Source organism: Selaginella moellendorffii, unplaced genomic scaffold, assembly GCF_000143415.4.
Source record: "Selaginella moellendorffii unplaced genomic scaffold, v1.0 SELMOscaffold_62, whole genome shotgun sequence".
Taxonomy (NCBI): Eukaryota; Viridiplantae; Streptophyta; class Lycopodiopsida; order Selaginellales; family Selaginellaceae; genus Selaginella; species Selaginella moellendorffii.
In genome coordinates, this window is record NW_003314323.1 from 583,344 (window position 1) to 600,416 (window position 17,073).

A 17,073-nucleotide genomic window follows, 5' to 3' on the forward strand; every position below is an offset into this window, starting at 1 on the left:
GCCTGGCGGGCGCCTTCGCCTACGAGGTGGTTCCATCGCTCTTTTGATCAAGCTCAAGAACAGCATATTCGGCTGGAGATTCTCCCGCCACTTGGCCATTAGGGTTAGGGCTGGCAGGCAACAAAGCAAAAGAGAATGAGCGACGCGGGCGATGGCGAACAAGCAGCGTAAGCACTTCCTCTCTCTCTCTTTCTCTTTCTCTTCTTCTCCCCATTGTTTCTTCTCAAAAGTTCTCCATTGTTTCTCATCTATCTCTCTCTTTTAATTCTCTCATGTTCTCCTTCTTGTTTCCTTCTATCCTTTTGACTAAAGCTTTTACCACCTCGATTGATCCAGACGTGTCCCGGAGGCCTTGCAGTGTTGATTGGCGCAAGGCGCTCCAGGTGCCCCAGGAGATCAGTGCCATTCTCGACAAGTTCCGGGAGCGTGAGCTGCTGCTGGCCAAATGCGTGACCAAGGGCAGCGTCGGGATCCCCTTCTTCAACCAGATGCCGTGCATGCTCTTCCACCGGCTCACCTCTTTCGACTACAGCAACGCCCAGAATCTGAGCTTGCAAGTCGCCAAAGCTCGCGATGGCGGTGGCAGGCTTGTGATTTGCGCTGGAAGCACCGGGTGTGGAAAGACAAAGTCGCTCTACACGTTCTTCTCCAAACAAGTAAGTTCTTTTCTCTCTTCATCTAGCTCTAAAACTTTGGTCACAGGAGCGAGGATTGCTTTTCACAACCAGCACTGTCGGCAGCGGCGGATCTTCCGACCTGGAGTTTCTCATGAACGAGGTTCTCCCCAAACACCTGGAGCAGAAAAACTACTATCAGAACTCGGTGGTGGTCAAGTTCTTCACGCTGCTGCTGCTGCTGGTGAGGATGTCGATCCTGTCGCTGTGCCGGGACTTTGATCTAGAAAAGTGGCTCATCTTCCAGGGGGGATGCAAAGGGCTCTACCACCCCGACGCCAATCTGGCCGACGACACGGACGTGTTTCGGATCTTCCTCGCCGCGGTGTGCCGGAAAGCCGATACTCTGGCCCCGGAGAACTTCGTCAAGGAGATCCCGGCGCTGCAAAAGGTGCTGGACGACCTGTGTATGCCTTTCGAAGACCGGCTCCCCACCATCGCCATCGACGAAGCCCACAAGCTGGTGAGCGCGTTCGAGGACGACTTCTTTGTCTCTCGCCGGCCTTTCTACCGCGACGTGGTGAACTTCTTGCTGGAGCCGACGCTGGCCCAGACCAAGCACGTAGTTGTAGTTTCAGGGACAGGATACACGCTGAGATACGAGGGCGGGAACTCGACAAGGGTACCGGTCTGTGGTGATTTCGGGTGCTGGAAGAGCGGACGGGAGATGATCGAGTTCACGGAACAGGCGGTAGAGTTGACGGAGGAAGATCGCAGCGTGATAGAGCAGGAGATTTATCCGAGGTTTAAAGGGAGGTTTGGGCCCTTCGTCCAGGTGGTAGAAACAGCTCTCAACAGAGTGTGGAGCATCAAGGAAGCGGCATTCTTCGTGGAGAGACTACTGACAACCGAGGGAGGAGCGCCGCAGGGGTACTACAGGAAACTCGCGGAGCTCTCGCAGAGAACAGTGCTCATCGGCTTCATGAAGAGGGCCGTGATCAGCTACTTTTGCCTCGGGAGGGGCATCAAGATCCATGACACGCAGTCCGAGTCTCACAGGGTGGAGGAGATTGCGGACGCTGGTTTTGGCCGGCTGGTTGCGAGCGAGAGCGGGGGTCACTACGTAGCGGTGGACGAGTTCCTGGTGTTGCGAGCGGCGGCAAACTTCTTCCGGGACGTGACGCAGGGGAAGACCAGCTTGAGCTTGAAGGACGAGCTCCTGTCTCGCATCGGCCCCGACATGGAGCCGTGCACGAGCCACCAGGGGTTCTTGTACCAGAACTTTGGCCCGTTTGCGTTCCAGCGGATGTGGAAGCAGCACGGCGGGGTGATGCAAAACATGCCGCTGTTCTCCAAGATCTTGGGCGCCGACGGATGCCCCGAGCAGCTCAAGGCGGTGGCGGCGCTAAAGAGCGAGATCCTCGAGGGGCAGTCGGCGGTGTGCGCGAGCTGCGAGGGATACAGCCTCCGGGAATTTCTTTTGGAGCGGTCCAAACCGGCCGAGGAGCGGAGGTGCACCACCTTTGTGTGCCCCGAGCTGCTCGGTCCCAACGCTGCGTTTCGGATCGGATTCGAGAGAGGAGGAGGAGAAGCGGAAGCTCCCAGCGTCCAGTTCGATGGGTTTGATCAGTACAGCTACTGGATGCACCAGCTGAGCCAGGCCGAGCTCGAGGAAGCGATCTCCAGGTCAGGGATCCGGGAAGAACAGCGGGAGGAGTTTGAGCTGTGCGAGAAGGTCCAGCTTTGCTTTTTGTATCTCTATCCGTGCAGCTATTCTGAGCACTACGTTTTCAAGGCCAGAGGTGACGCGGTGCAGGTGGTTTGTTTCATCCACGCCGAGAATGCCCACTTTATCTTCAATTCGGCCGAGCTGGAGTTACTGGATTTGATCGGCCGGGACGATAGTGTGGAGGAAGTGGACAATAATTGTGGTGATACTTCGAGTGAAGAGTATCCATTTTTCTGATTAACATAACCAAGTTTTAGATTGAGAGAAAAAAATGACTTATACAAATTAGTAAATTTGTAAAAGTAACACAGAATTAATTAGTCAGATTTTGTTTAGTGGTATGGACAGTATAATCAAAAGTTATATGATCTCAATTTTGGGGAAAGTACACATCTCAATAGGGAAATAGGGAAGTGTACCTAGGATGGATGGTTTGGAAAAAACTTGCACTTATATGAAAAAAAGAATATAGATGTATTTAAATTATTATAAGAATTTTTTTCTCATACATGGATGTCATAAATGTAATTTTATGTATTAAAAGATACTTGTCGGCCAGTCCTTATAGACACTCTCTCTTTACTACTATAACAATAAAAGATTAGTATTACTAGTTCTTTTTATAGTTTCTATCTAAACTAATTGAGAAATTGACTAACACATATGCACTATCAATTTGTATCTCACAACTCCACCACTCAGACAAAGTTCAATGTCTTCATTGAACAATAAACCATTTTATAAAATAAACCTATCATGGATTATCATTTTCATCTTTAGCACCAAACTAATATTCGTCAATGGTTCAACACTAAAGGTTTATTATCTTTGCCCATCTTTTAAGGAGTATAGTTGCATCAAATTAGAGTACTATTAGATCACATGTGGTGGTTCTCTCCTTTTGTTCATTTAGTTATTGCTAAACTTAAAGACACTTTATCTATCTTAATCTTATTACTCATTCTGGAGTAGTCTTGGCCTTTACCAAAATGACTATCACACATTAAAACTTTAATATTGACATCTCAAGTTTATTTTTTAGATGTGTTTGACATTTTACATTGTATAAGTTATACAAACTCCACTTCCCCATTCTAATAAATTCCTTACTTAAGGGTACTATCATTTTCTCGCCATCTTAAGCACTAAGTTCCACTTGTCTATAATTTATGTTAAGATTATTTATGGCCTTATCATTTGGCTACCTTGCTACTCCATTTTTTGGAGTTTTCACTATCAATAAATTGAAGTATTTGGGAATTCTATCTTTGGAAATATATTTCTTTTCTCACAATCTATTAGCATCCACCATATAGTGGCTCTTCAACTAATTTATCATTTAGATTCATTCCAACAATTTTTAAACCCCATTCTTAGCTACTAATCTTTTACTCCTATCATTTGATTGTTGCACCAAGGAAAATAGGATCACCACTTCTATTCTTGAGGTATCCTTTCAATTTTATAGTAAAAGCTCTATTTTATTAAATCCATAAAATGTTTACCCTAGCAAGTCTTTTCAACATTTCTATTGTGAGTTCTAGCCCTTTTAACCAAATGTCTATAGCAACTAAGATTGGGTGTTCTATTTTATACATTATATCCTCAATGCTATTTACACCAAAGTATTCAAATTAGATATGCCAAGCTTTTACACTAAGCACTTTAACTATACATCATGACTTTAGAGCACCCCTTACTTGCCAGTGCACCCAAGGCAGTCTCTTTATTAAAAGTTCATATCCACCGAAAAATGACCTAACAAGGTCTTGTGTCAATATCATAAGAGAAGACGGTGATCGTGAAGTTAAAGGGGTTGGTAAATTGGTTAATATAGATTATAAGGAAGAGGAGATGAATTACTTTCTTCAAACTTTTCTCACAATCAATGCAAACACTCATCCATTGATGTATCTTATAAGCTTTGTCTACAGACATTAAATTTGAGTGATCATCAACATGAAAGCTATGCATAATTTGATATTTAAAGACTTAGTTAAATTGTTAAAATTGAAAGTTGAGCAAATGTTGCCTATACACTTTTTGTTTATAGGTGGGTAAGTAGCTAAGAAATTTACAAGTGATGTTCCAATAAAAATTTCCAAGTAGAAAGAAAGATTGGATTTAATAATATTGAAGATACCAAACTTTCAAATAGTGTTTGGTATGGATTTCTTCAATAAGTATATCCAAGAAATATATGGTGCTAAACAAAGTCATATCATATTAAAGTCAGAAAAATGTTCTAATATGTCCCTCAATTGCATATACACTTCTTAAAGGATTGGGATGCTAAATTTCTAATTATGGGAGTAATTCAAAAAGCAACTAAGAAAGGATGTTAGACCTTTTAGGTTAAAGTGATGGAAATTAAGGGTGATAGTGACTCAATTTGTATTAGTGATGGTATTAATCTTATACTGAGGGAAATTCTAAAGTTGTTAGTGAGGAATTAGGATATCTTTCCAAAGGATTTACCATTAAACCTACCCTCTAACCATAAAGTAGATCATTGAATTAAAATTATTTCAGGTTCTACAAAAGCTCTATACTATTTGAACATCAAAAAGATGATTGAACTTAAGAAGCAACTCATAAAGCTTCTTAACAAAAGTCATACATAACCAAACAAATTACTTTATGGAGTGTTAGTCTTTTTTGTTATAAAAAAGAATGGTACCGTCAAGATGTGTATTGATTATTAAACTCTTAATAAAATTACGGTTAGAAACAGTTATCCTTTGCCTTGTATTAATGACTTGTTTGACCAACTTTTAAAGGCTAAATATTTTATACAACTTGATTTGTGGTCTGGGTATCATCAAATACGAATGGCAAATCAAGATGTGAAGAAGACAACCTTTAAGACTTGTTATAAGACCTATGAGCTGATTATTATGCCATTCGGGTGATATAATGCCTCAACTACATTCAATATAATGATGGATAGCATATTTAAAGATTATTTAGACATATTTATTATTTTATATATAAATGATATTCTAGTTTTTAGTGAAATGTCTTGGGGTTAGTGTTACAGAAGCTACAAGAAAATAAACTCTATGCTAAAAAGAATAAATAGGCTTTTGGTTAATTGCATATAAACTTTCTTGGACGTATATTTAGTGGTGGCATAATCGAGATGGATCCAAAGAAGGTAGAAGCAGTGAATCTTGGGAAGTCTCGACCACTATATAAGATGTTCATTCATTTCTCAATTTGACGAGATACTATTGCAAGTTTGTTTGCAATTTTGCAAGTATTACTTTTCCATTGATTGAGTTAACGAAGGGTAATATACCATTTCATTAAACATTAGCTTGTCAGCATGTTTTTATATAGTTGAAGGAAATTTTGATTATAGTTCATGTTCTCAAGATCCCAAATCTTGATAAACCTTTCAAAGTGCATTGTGATGCATCTGTCTATGCTATAGATGCTATGTTATAGCAGATTCTGATAATGTAATTAGTGTTATACTAAGGCAATATGGTTGTCTCATTGTATTTTACTTTAAGAAATTGGATAAGACTTAACAAAGATAGCCTACACATAAGAAAAAGATGTTCGTTGTAATATCAGCATTGGAATATTGAAAACACTATTTGGGTGGATATACCAAGATTTATATTTATAGTAACACACCAAACTACTTTGCAACGCAGTGAAACATTATGCCAAAAAGAGAAGCTCACTAAATTCAATATTAAAATCATCTACAAACCTAATAAAGACAATATTGTTCCAAATGTATTAAGTTGTCAAGCTCAATTCTAGGCAATGTCGGTAATCAATTCAAACTAGTTGGAGGATGTCTAAACTTCATATGGAAGTGATTCATTGGCAAAAGTGATATTGCACTACGTAGAGTTGTTGCAGTAAAGTGGCAAAAGCTGTTAGTCACGCTAATGCAAAGCTCCACTTCTCAATTAAGGATAGGCTTATTTACTATAAGCAAGAAATATTGTATTTCCATCCAAGGATCAATGACAGTTTTTTCTGCAAGAATATCATAATGTTCTAGTAGTAGGATATGGTGGCAAATGAAAAACTCTTATCTCATTGAAAAAGCATAGTGTATGTGGTTTTTACCCTTTATCTTATGATGATTTACCATCGGATAACCACGAACCAGAACCTAAACCCTCTATGTGCCACGTGTTATATGCCTCATGTCTAAAAGATAATGGTGTGAAACCCGAGTTTTAGGGCCTTGGGCCACTAAATGAAGGAACAATGCTAAACTCCTAAGTATGGAGCCAAGGAGCAATGGCATTGGAGCACGGAACAACTCCTGAGCATACAGCCCAAAGAGTGAAGAGACAAGAGCATAGAGCAACTTGGAATAATCCTAGAGTATCCAACATCCTAATGCTAGAACCAACATGCAAAACAGAGCCAAATGGAGTCTGGTGCTATTTTAGCATACTGGTAGCCTAACAAAAAAATATGGGTATTCCACCAAGAATGAAGTTTAGGCTTAGACCCAAGCCAAACACAGAACAAAGACAAGCATATAAGTGAAAGCTAGACTATGCCTTAGGTTGGTCAGCCATGCCCAACCTACCCACTATACTACCCCCCCCTTCAGGAACACATGCTTTGGGCTTTCACCCCAAGCCTCCCTTAATATCAAAAATTAGTCTTTGGGATAAACTTTAAACTTACTAAACATGGAATGTCCTTAGATTGTGAATTTGGACATGGGACGAACACTATTGTGTTCAGGACAATCTCTATATTCCGTAGATATGCCAAATGAGCAAGCCTAGATACTTTCCATAAATAGCATTTGGGACCGAATTGAAACTAACACAAAGGGCATAATAGTAAAAGTGTTTGACAAATATAGTAAGTTATCATCTAGCAATATTAAGAGACTAGTCCCTCAGTCACAATGGGACAAGAACTCCTTACCAAGCTAACTATGTTTAGGTAATAGCATGTAAGAATTCCATCTATATGCTCGTTTAGTCTAAGTACACTTGAAATGCCCAATTAACTCTACTAACACAAGAAGGACTAATAAAGGATCCAGCAATACCGACTTCCTACCGTTGTGGTAGTAAGGAAAGAGTGTCCGTAAGTTAACCGACAAGTAACCTTCAATACCCAAAGTCACATTTGCAACAAAAAAAAAATTTTATAGTTTCGTATGGAAGATGATATAGTGGATTATATCCATTTTTGCCCTATCTACTAAAAGTGTAAACAAAGAGTTGAGAAGTAGCTTAGGAAGTTGCAATGCATTCTAGCACTGTAAATTTTGAATCCCTATCTAAGATCATCTCTTTAAGAAGATTATGAATCCACACTATTTCATGGAATAACACATTTTGCAACACTATTAATTCTCCATAGGAATTGCTGCAAAAGAATGCTTATGAAGTTCTTCAACAAATTGTTATACCAAAATTAATGTCTAAAGTGTTGGTTTTAGCCATTAAAACTTATGCAAAGCACTTACACCAAAGTTGGTCAATGGCTATTGTAACAATTTCAATGGTGTCCGTAGGCGCCAGTACGGATACAGTTAGCAGATTATTCGTTAATTTAGGCGGTAAAATAAAACCCTCGGTTTAGGTTGCCGCTCGATCGCGGTGATGGCCGAGGGCGGCGGTGTTCTCGCGGAGGATTCTTGATTGATCTGGGCCTCGCATTTTGATTCTGGAGGCCATGGAAGGCAGATCGCTGCTGCGGGAGCTCCAGGTAACCCTCGCGTCCTCGCGAAATATTGCGTCTGGATTGCAATTTTCTCAAGATCGCGGTGAATCGGCCGCGCGTAGAGCATCTGGGACGAGATTGGGGAGAGCGACGAGGAGAGGGAAACTGCACCAGCTGGAGCAAGAATGCCTGAATGTGTGCCGGCGGACGGTGGATGAAGCGAATTGGGCGAGGCTGCACCAGCTCTTGGCGGATTCCGAGTCGGAGCTCGCGTCGCGCCTGCCGCTCCTGGATGATCGCCCTTGCATGGTACGCTTTGTTCGATCCATCTCTCAATCTCTTCATCTCACAGTACTTTTCCAATCGGAGGCCATGGAAGGCGAGGACACGAGCATCTGGGACGAGATGGGGGAGAGCGACGAGGAGAGGGACAGAATGCTGCTCCAGCTGGAGCAAGAATGCCTGGATGTGTACCGGCGGAAGGTGGATCAAGAGAATTGCGCGATGGCGCAGCTGCACCAGCTCTTGGACGGAGCTCACGTTGCTGCTGTCGCTCCTGAGTGATCGCCCTTGCATGGTACGCTTTATTTGATCCATCTCATAGTGCCTTTCTAATGCTCGTTGTTCTTCCTTTCAGTTAGAGAAGAGGTCGGGCACTACTCTGCGAGAGTAGCTCTTGTCCGTCTCGCCTCAGTTAGAATTATTGCGGCTGACGAAAGAGGAGCGCCTGAAGCAATTTGAGGACGTGCCAGATTCAAAGGCTCTCTCAGGAGATGTCGTCGGGGACATTGCAAGGGACTGAGAATGGAGCCTTTTGCTGGAAAGATTTGTCGCTGAGGAAGCTGCACGAGTACCGTTGCCAGCTTCAAGAGCTTCAGGATGAAAAGGTTGGTTTGTGTGTGTATGCACGGTTGCCATTCTTGTTCTTACAAGAGACTTTTCCAGAGTAGTCGGCTTCACAAAGTGTCGGAGCTTCTCGAGGTTCTGCACGGATATTGCGTCCTTTTGGGGGCAGACTACACGGAAGTCTTTAAGGAAGTGCATTCGAGCCTTTGTGATCCAGGCCAGCTTGAGAAATTAGCAAAGGCGGTCGAGGACATGAAGAACGAGAAAAGCAAAAGACTGCAAAAGGTGACAGCGGTTTGCCTTTTGAAACTGCTGACGCGTTACTTTCCATTTTTTATTGCAGATTCACAATCTTGTTGCTCTCTTATGCGAGCTCTGGAATCTAATGGACACGTCATTGGGAAAAAGGCAACCATTTCGAAATATCATCCGCAATCTTCTGGCACCAGAACCTGAGCCTTCATCTCTTACTTTGAAAACCATCGCACAGGTTCTTTCACATGCGCTTTGTTCTTTCTCTTACTTCGATTCTACAGGCTGAAAAGGAGGTGGATAGAATAAGTCGATTGATAATAAACAAAATGAAGGAGCTTGTGCTGAAGAAGCAGGCAGAGTTGGAAGAAACTTGCAACATGGCTCACTTGGAGTGTTCCAAATCTAACTCGAGAAAACGTGGCGAGTTTACTGGAGTCAGGTATAAATTTATTCTGCTTACAATTTCTTGGCTGATGTTTCGTGTGCACAAGGATAGTGGACTTGTCAGAGCTACTTGGTACAATTGAAAGTAGTATTGCCGAGGCGAAGAAAGAATCACTCGGCAGACAAGATCTAATGGAAAGAATGGAACGGTGGATTAGCGCGTGTGAAGAAGAAAATTGGCTTGAAGGATACAATAAGGTATGGCCGTTATGCCATTTCACTTCGTCATTTTTGTTTGTAGGATGAAGGCCGCTTCAAAGCAACCAGGGGAGCACATTTGAATCGAAAACGTGCAGAAAGAGCTCGTGTCATCGTGGCCAAACTCCCCAGTGCGTTCGGATTCTTTGTTTTTTATTTTCCTTTGATCAGTTCTCACAAGCCGTTTGCAGATCTTCTTGAATCATTGAAGTCCACAATACAACGAACGGGGTATGTAAATGATTCTTGTAGATGCCTATCTGACAGTGTTTTGCAGGTTTCTCTACTCGCAATACTAGAAGAATATAGCTTGCTCGGACGAGAGAAAGAAGAAAGAGGTGAACACAAGGAGGAGGAGAAGAAGGTATTAGCCATGCGTTATGCTATTTCACTTATCCATTCATATTTGCAGGATTGCAACAAGCACACGAGAATTGAGGATCTGCGGCCAAGGAGAATCTTCTTGGCGGGCAACACGATCAACCCATTTCTATGTGGAGTGGCCAGACTGGTGACCAAGATCACCTACTAGAAGCACTGGCTCCTCATCACCGAGCCATGGCAATCGGGTAAGTTGTCGCTCATGTACGCTCTAGCTAGTGCTGCCTTCGCCAAAGGATATCTGTCTGTCGTCACCACCATGGTCGCTGCTGCTGATGCCTGCAACACTGCTAACTGCTAAAGACAGTGAAGCTGCCGAGGAGTTCTTTGACCTCTTGATAGAGAAGTTGGTCTAGAATAGCCATGGAGGATTGCATTGCTCGTCCCACAAAGGCTTAAGGGGCTCGTAGATGCTCAAGTTGACTATGGATGGAAAGCACTTTATCTGGTTCATCAACGAGGCTTTAGAACTCAGCAACATAAGGAGGTTTGTGGTAAACACATTTATGATTAAGTTAAGGATATACAAGCAAGAGTCTGTGGTGAGGAATTTTACAAGTTTGTGTTATTTGTGCTAGTGGGCTGACTGGATCTCAGGAACTTCCTTGAAAATTTCAAGTGTCAACGAGTGCAAGTTGCAGGGGAAGAGTATTATTATATCGAGCTTACCACACAAACAACATGGACCTCTATCAAAAAAATCTACTTTATGCTTAGAGACAATGAGGTTTCGATGGAAGTCCATATTATTTGTGCAGCGGGCTTGATGTACCCCTACTCTTTTTCTAATTTAAGATCTTCAAGAAAGTCACTGAAATCATGTCAACCCAAGCTCCATAAATAACACGAGCCTGTAAGATTTTTTGCCAGACTCTTGTTTGTATATCCTTAATTCAGTCACAAATGTGTTTATTACAGACCTTCTTATGTTAGTGAATTCTAAAACCTCATTGATAAATTAGATAAAATGCCTTCCATCTATAATCAACTTGAGCATCTGCAAGAGGCCCTTTAAGCCTGAAGAGGGAACCTAACCTCATAAAATGATCACCAATGGCCTACGCAAGGTTGGAGAGCTATGTTTTCAAGCGATAAGTAGATCTTGTGGGAGAAAGCACATCATTACAAAGGCTCTTAAGTGATAGCTTGGCTGTGTATATAAGAATTTAACCTCTACCTCTTGCATATTCTGTCTAAATTCATGAGCCAATTCAAAAGAGAGGCACATTCTGTCCGTCTGGGGCACCACATGTATTGCGTGCAACACAAAAAATTCACTGAATATTGAACAAAATAATATTTATCCAACTTATATTATCAAAGGCATTATAAAATAATAAATATGATGGTCATGCACTTTTTAAGCTTGACGTCATTAGTTGAGGAATAAAAGTTGATGTATGGTTCTTCTCGTGCTCATTTTGCTTATACTCTTGTCCAGTCCAGATTGCTTCATTCCTCATCTTCGCCACCCTTTGGCCTCGAGTATTTTCCAAAATAAAATGGAGGCCTGTAGTTCATCAACATCCAAAGGCGTGGAGTGACCACAATGCAACTTGTGATGAGATGAGTTTGTGAGCTGGTATACTTTTGTGTTATGCCATCTGCTCTTTGGAAACTTTTGAGAAAGCTTGTTCTCAGCTGATTGATTTTGAGCTCGGTCAAGGCTCTCAGAGGTTTATTGGATCTCTGGTGCAACCACCCTGGAGTTTTTTTTGGGGGTGAGTAAGTTTTCACGGTTTCAGAGCAATATATTATTGCCAAGAAAAGGCATCAAAAGTTGGAGCTCCGAGTCTCACGCTCCGAGGATCTGAAAGGATCCAAACCTATGGACCTCCAGCTTTGACAACCAAGTGAAGAATAGATTCCCAGGACCAGGGTGCCTGGATCAAATCAAACTCGAGCTCAGACAAACCATCTTCCAGAACAATAGATGTTGCGGGTTCTTGTTGCAGCGTACTTATACTTTGTTTCTCAAAAGTAGCTTCTACATCAACTGCTTGCTCAGATTTAGATGCAGAGTCCATCCAACCCGTTTTGTTTGCCATGGCCTCGCCAGAGCATGGAGCAAGTGAGAGTTGAGTTTCATTCCATTGAGAAGAGAATGGTTTCTTTCTTGAGCTTGACAGCAGCAACGAGCTGAGCGCCATGCGCCCACAAAACGAAAATCTCTTGCGATGCCTTTGGCCACACGAACATTCCAACGTAATGACCCGGATTTTGCAGCATCAGCTGCCTCGCCGTCACACTCCAGTAGAGTTTCTCGATTCGTCCTCCTGGGTACTCCTTTACATTATGGTATACGTTAAGAAGCAATTGGTGTACACTTCGGACGGGAATCTGATGGCCGGATATCTGGCTAGAATAAAAATATATATTGGCAAGGTCACAGGTTCGAGTCCACAGCCAGAGACCCAATCAAATTTTTTTGTATGAACGAGGGATTTCTCTTCTCCGCAAAGTCGCTCTCGGCAGCGCTGCTGGAGCTAAATCTTCTATCGTGCCGATCCCCCAGGCGCGACGCCACGAATGATCCACGCCGCCGCGCAGGGTTCAGGCTCTTGGATCGCGCGATATTCCCTTTCGCTGGCAAATGCGAGCAGGGCACTCGGTACACTGTATGCCCAGTCCGGGCATCTTGAGAATTCCAAGAACAAGGAGTTCCGTGATCGTCTCCTGGAACGCGATGATCACCGCGTATGTGGCGGCATCCCGCATCCGAGAGTGAGAGTCTATGTTTGATTGCGTCTCAGAGCGCCATGGAACTCGATGATAATGGCGCTCGCGCAGCAGGGGCAAATTGTGGCAGCGAAATAGACCTTGGGCAAAAACGCCGGCCAAGGATCTCATGTCCTGGACGAATCTACTGCCCAGAATGACAGGATGTTCCATGAGTGAATACCAGAGGGGGACCGCCAAAGAGATCTTTGATTTCATGCCGGATCAAGACGTGGTGCATGGACGGCGATGACGACAGCCACCAAGGCTTCGTCGCCCTCATGAAGAACAGCTTCGGCCAAGAATCCAGTACCGTGGATCCTCGCATTTGCGAGAATGGGCATTTTGACAAGGCCGTTCACGAGATCCTGCGCAAGACCATTGTCTCACGCAAGTTTCAACTTGAGCGCTGCCAGGAGCACGTTTGAGAGCATGAAGATGCGCACCTTGGTTTCCTGGACGACCAACGCTCAAAACGCTTGAAGGTTGAAGGCAGCGCAATCCCGGCGGATCTCTCCCTGTCCTCCCGTCTTGACGCCAATGCCGCCGAGCTTGTCCATGGCGACGCCGAACGCCTCGAAGAATCGCGGCTGCGATCCAGCAAAGAGATTGACGAGCGGCCTCGCGGAAGAGTTGGAGGTGGAGAAGAGGGCCTGGTCGGAGCGCAGCCGCCCGCAGTGTGTTCTTGAAGAAGGCGTTGTCGAAGAGGTCGGGCGTGGAGGGGTCGAGGTGCGTGACCACGGTTGGATCCAGACTCGGGCCCCTCGGGCACGCCTGGCGGAGCTCGGCGGCGTAGGAGGGATTCATGGTGGGATCGATGGTTCCATAAATGCGGTCCATGAATTGGTTGCAGTGCGCGAATCCAGCGGTGTGGCCTCCTCCTGGGATGGAATAAATGCATCCATCGAGCAAAATAAGAGCGTCGAGACAAGCATTCTTTTCTATCTTACACAAGTACTTCTAGCTTTCACGAGTGGGAATTTTCTTTAGATCGCAGCCCTCGACACAATGCTGCTGCCACTGCTGCTGCTACTCGAATGCATTGTCTTGATTTCGCTGCCGCGACTGGGCAGCATTGATGTCAACAACATCTTGAGGTCAGTCAATGCCGTATACTTCAAGCCTATTTCTCTATTGTTGCTCTGGCGTTATTTTGGTGGTGTTTTGTTTCTTTTGACGATGCTTGACCACCGCTGATGAACACAATGTGACCACTCATCAAAGAAAAAAACGTGTTGTAACATTGAAAGTTCTTCAGCTTTAGATAGTGACAGGTGATGCTCCACAAGCAACTTGAAAAGCATTCGTCTACACACATTTAATATCTGTAGAAGGGTGCTCTAGAATCTTTGAGCTACTTGGGGCCGGACAGTAGCTGAACGATGATCTTCTTGCTAATCTTGCTGCAGCTGCTACAACCAGCATATTGTCTCTTGGATGGTGATAACCAGGCTCTTCTCGACTTCAAGCAAGCCTTGAACAACTCAAGTGTCTTGCGTGACTGGAACGCGAGCATTAACATGTGTAGTTGGCCAGGTATCGTTTGTAATTCAGCTCACACACACGTTGCTTCCATCCAGCTTGCTGCCATCTTGAGCTCAGCTGTTGGGCGTCTGCATCAACTTAAAAGCCTCAATTTATCAACCAACTCTATGGTGGGAAAGATTCCAGACGAGTTGGCAAATTGTTCCCAGCTGGAGCTATTGGATCTGCAAGGAAATTCTTTCCAAGGCAGAATTCCAGCCTCTCTAGGACGCTTACAAAAGCTCCGCAGCATTTGCTTAACAAAAATGCGCTGCTGGATGGAGAAATCCCAGAGAGTTTAGGAAACTGTTCAAGCCTCGAGGAGCTGAGTGTCACTAGCCTCTTTACCAGGGGCAGTTTGGTAGGCAAAATTCCTGAGTCACTGGGACAACTCTTCAACTTGCGTCACCTCAGCCTTTCTTACAACAATTTTACAGGCTTACTTCCGGCAACCCTTGCGAACTGCTCAAAGCTAGAGGTTCTAGAAGCATCAAGTGTTGGATCCGTAGGCCTGTTTCCGCAATGGCTAGGAAGACATTCTAGGCTACGCACTTTGGAGCTCTTTGGCAACTCTCTTCGTGGTGAAATACCTGGGACGCTGCAAAACTGTTCGTGTTTGGAGTATTTTGATGTTTCAAACAACCTTCTCGGTTGCCTCAGTATTTTCTATCCATGCCACTTCTCACATCTCTGTCAGCTTTTGGAAATAATCTCACGTCAGTTGAGCTGGGGCCTTACATCAACTCAAGCCGAAGTGTAATCTCCTCTTTGGCCCTGGGAAACAACGAACTCAGCGGCATGGAAACGTTTGAAGCCATTCTTGGAGGATTTATCGCTTCAAAGCAATCATTACTCTGGCGAGTTTCCTGCTCTGCTCCCTGTTCTAGTCCAAAACTGTAGCTTGACAACACTTGATCTCTCCAACAACTTCCTCTATTGGAGCATCCGAGCCGATGCTATCCTGAAGAGACATCCCTGTTCCCGGCTTGCCTTTTAGTCCCGGACTCTTCTGCGTGATTCCGCTGTTTCTGGTAGAACGTAAGGGTCCGGAGTTTGGAACAACGCCGTCAGCCAAAGGATATGAGAGTCTTTTCTTCGCTGCATCTTTGTCTGGAGTTGCAGGCCTTTGCTTGGGAGTACTGCTGGAGCGGGACCGAGCTCTTGTGGATTCTGTCGGTGCCATGTAGCTTGGAACCGAAGGATAGCTCGCAAGGCTCTCGTCATCCCTGACTGAACTTGAAATGCTCGAATTGTTGGGATGTTTCACAGCAATAGCTGGCAAGCTATTGTTTATTGTACTTCGGGGCGTCCTGTCGTCGACCAAACGCGTACTTCTTGGACTGGCCGAGTGAAGCATTCCTCTCGCGGATGGTGTGTGGTTGCCGTTGCTTTTGTTCGTGAGACTGGGACTATTCAGCTCGTTTTCCTGCTTCCGCCTGCCGCTTGAACTAATCCGCCCGGAATCAACCTCTAGTATTTTAGTTACCACGTCCTCGGTGCTCTTTAGAGAGAAGCCATCGGGAGCATCTTTCTCCATAGCACGGCCCTCCCACGGCCGAGCAGTCATCCACCGCTCTAACCAGCTCCATCCCCAGTGTGACTTTTCTGGATCCATCCAGATACATCGCAGAAGCATCTTTTGGTTCCGATCTCCACAGCTGCAATAAGAAGAAAGATGTACTTCTGAGCCAAATTCCTGGAGGCGTAAGCTTACTTGGTGAGAAAAAGCGTAGGCCAGAGCTCTCTCTCTTCTCATGGCAGCTTCCTGTTTGCTTTGCATCTTAGCTTGAATTTCCTCGGCAGTCTTCACGCTGTGATCCCAAACTTCCACACTCGTCTCAACCTTTGGAAACCAAAAGACAAACGAAGTCTAGTCAGCTGGAAAGCTGTGTTAAAATACGTACGTCAGGAAGCGCTTCTTGTTCCTCGAGTCGCTTTTGCCAAACTTGATTCTTCAGAGTTTGAGATTCTTCCGCCATCCTGACTCTTCTTGCACGTACCCGAGCTTGGACGCGCACAAGAGCTTGCATGCATCGTAACGTCATAGTTGCCTGACGACGGACGGCATGCCCGCGAACCAAAGCTTGTAGCCTTACCAGACCTCTCAAGGCACGCAGTGCACCATGCAGCTGTATACCATGTGTCTTGTCGCGTGACCAGACGTGGGACCACGTGTTGAAATCAACACGATAGATGAAACATGAAACAGAATTTACTAGGAGACCTTTTCAACTTTATGAAGGTACCACCAATACTGATCTATGGAGTACCTCCACCAAGAAAATGAGACCGCATTTTATTTAACTTGCAAGGAGCTGCTTGGTGTGTCTGTAAACCTGCAACGCCAACATTGAAAGGCTGCCAGCCAAGATCAACGCTTTCTGTGATCACACCCAGCGGAATCCATGCTTCCTCTTCAACAGGCCTGCTACAACAGCTGTTAGTGTTTTAGACTGACACGAAGTATTGGGAAGTTAGCATGTACTCAGGGGAATTGGATGGACTTGGACGTGCCAATAACGGACAAAGCTGATGCGAGACGCTTGCAGACCTTTGCAAACTTTCCATCCTCAGGAAGCGCGGTGTTCCATATAAGCGACAGGTTATTTCTTTCTTTCTTTGCAGCTCGATGACGAGGTTGCTAAATGCAGGTTTCTCTTTGCCATAGGGCTGTAACTATGTCTGTCACTCTTGTGGAAC

At 44.4% G+C, this 17,073-nt stretch overlaps 1 protein-coding gene, 1 long non-coding RNA gene and 1 pseudogene across 5 annotated transcripts; 2 read left to right on the plus strand and 1 right to left on the minus strand.

The window, feature by feature from the left end:
- Positions 1-74: 74 nt before the first annotated feature.
- LOC112351533 lies at positions 75-2,613 on the plus strand. 3 transcript variants are annotated; one of them, XM_024689592.1, is made up of 4 exons: positions 75-167; positions 337-656; positions 703-858; positions 922-2,613. In XM_024689592.1, the coding sequence occupies exons 1-4, from the start codon at positions 152-154 to the stop codon at positions 2,578-2,580; spliced, it is 2,151 nt and encodes a 716-aa protein (XP_024545360.1). In that variant the 5' UTR covers positions 75-151; the 3' UTR covers positions 2,581-2,613. The 3 variants fall into 3 exon arrangements, with proteins under 3 accessions (XP_024545360.1, XP_024545358.1, XP_024545359.1); XM_024689590.1 differs by having other exon boundaries at positions 703-2,613; XM_024689591.1 differs by having other exon boundaries at positions 136-167; positions 359-656; positions 703-2,613.
- A 5,342-nt stretch (positions 2,614-7,955) lies between these two features.
- LOC9644243 lies at positions 7,956-10,774 on the plus strand. 2 transcript variants are annotated; one of them, XR_002994139.1, is made up of 12 exons: positions 7,956-8,052; positions 8,130-8,316; positions 8,377-8,584; positions 8,645-8,894; positions 8,953-9,138; positions 9,197-9,343; positions 9,390-9,547; positions 9,605-9,750; positions 9,794-9,881; positions 9,942-9,981; positions 10,028-10,114; positions 10,163-10,774. It is a non-coding gene; the product is annotated as an uncharacterized LOC9644243 (long non-coding RNA). The 2 variants fall into 2 exon arrangements; XR_002994138.1 differs by having other exon boundaries at positions 7,956-8,316.
- A 4,482-nt stretch (positions 10,775-15,256) lies between these two features.
- On the minus strand, positions 15,257-16,941 carry LOC9644245 (annotated as a pseudogene).
- Between the last annotated feature and the right edge of the window lie 132 nt (positions 16,942-17,073).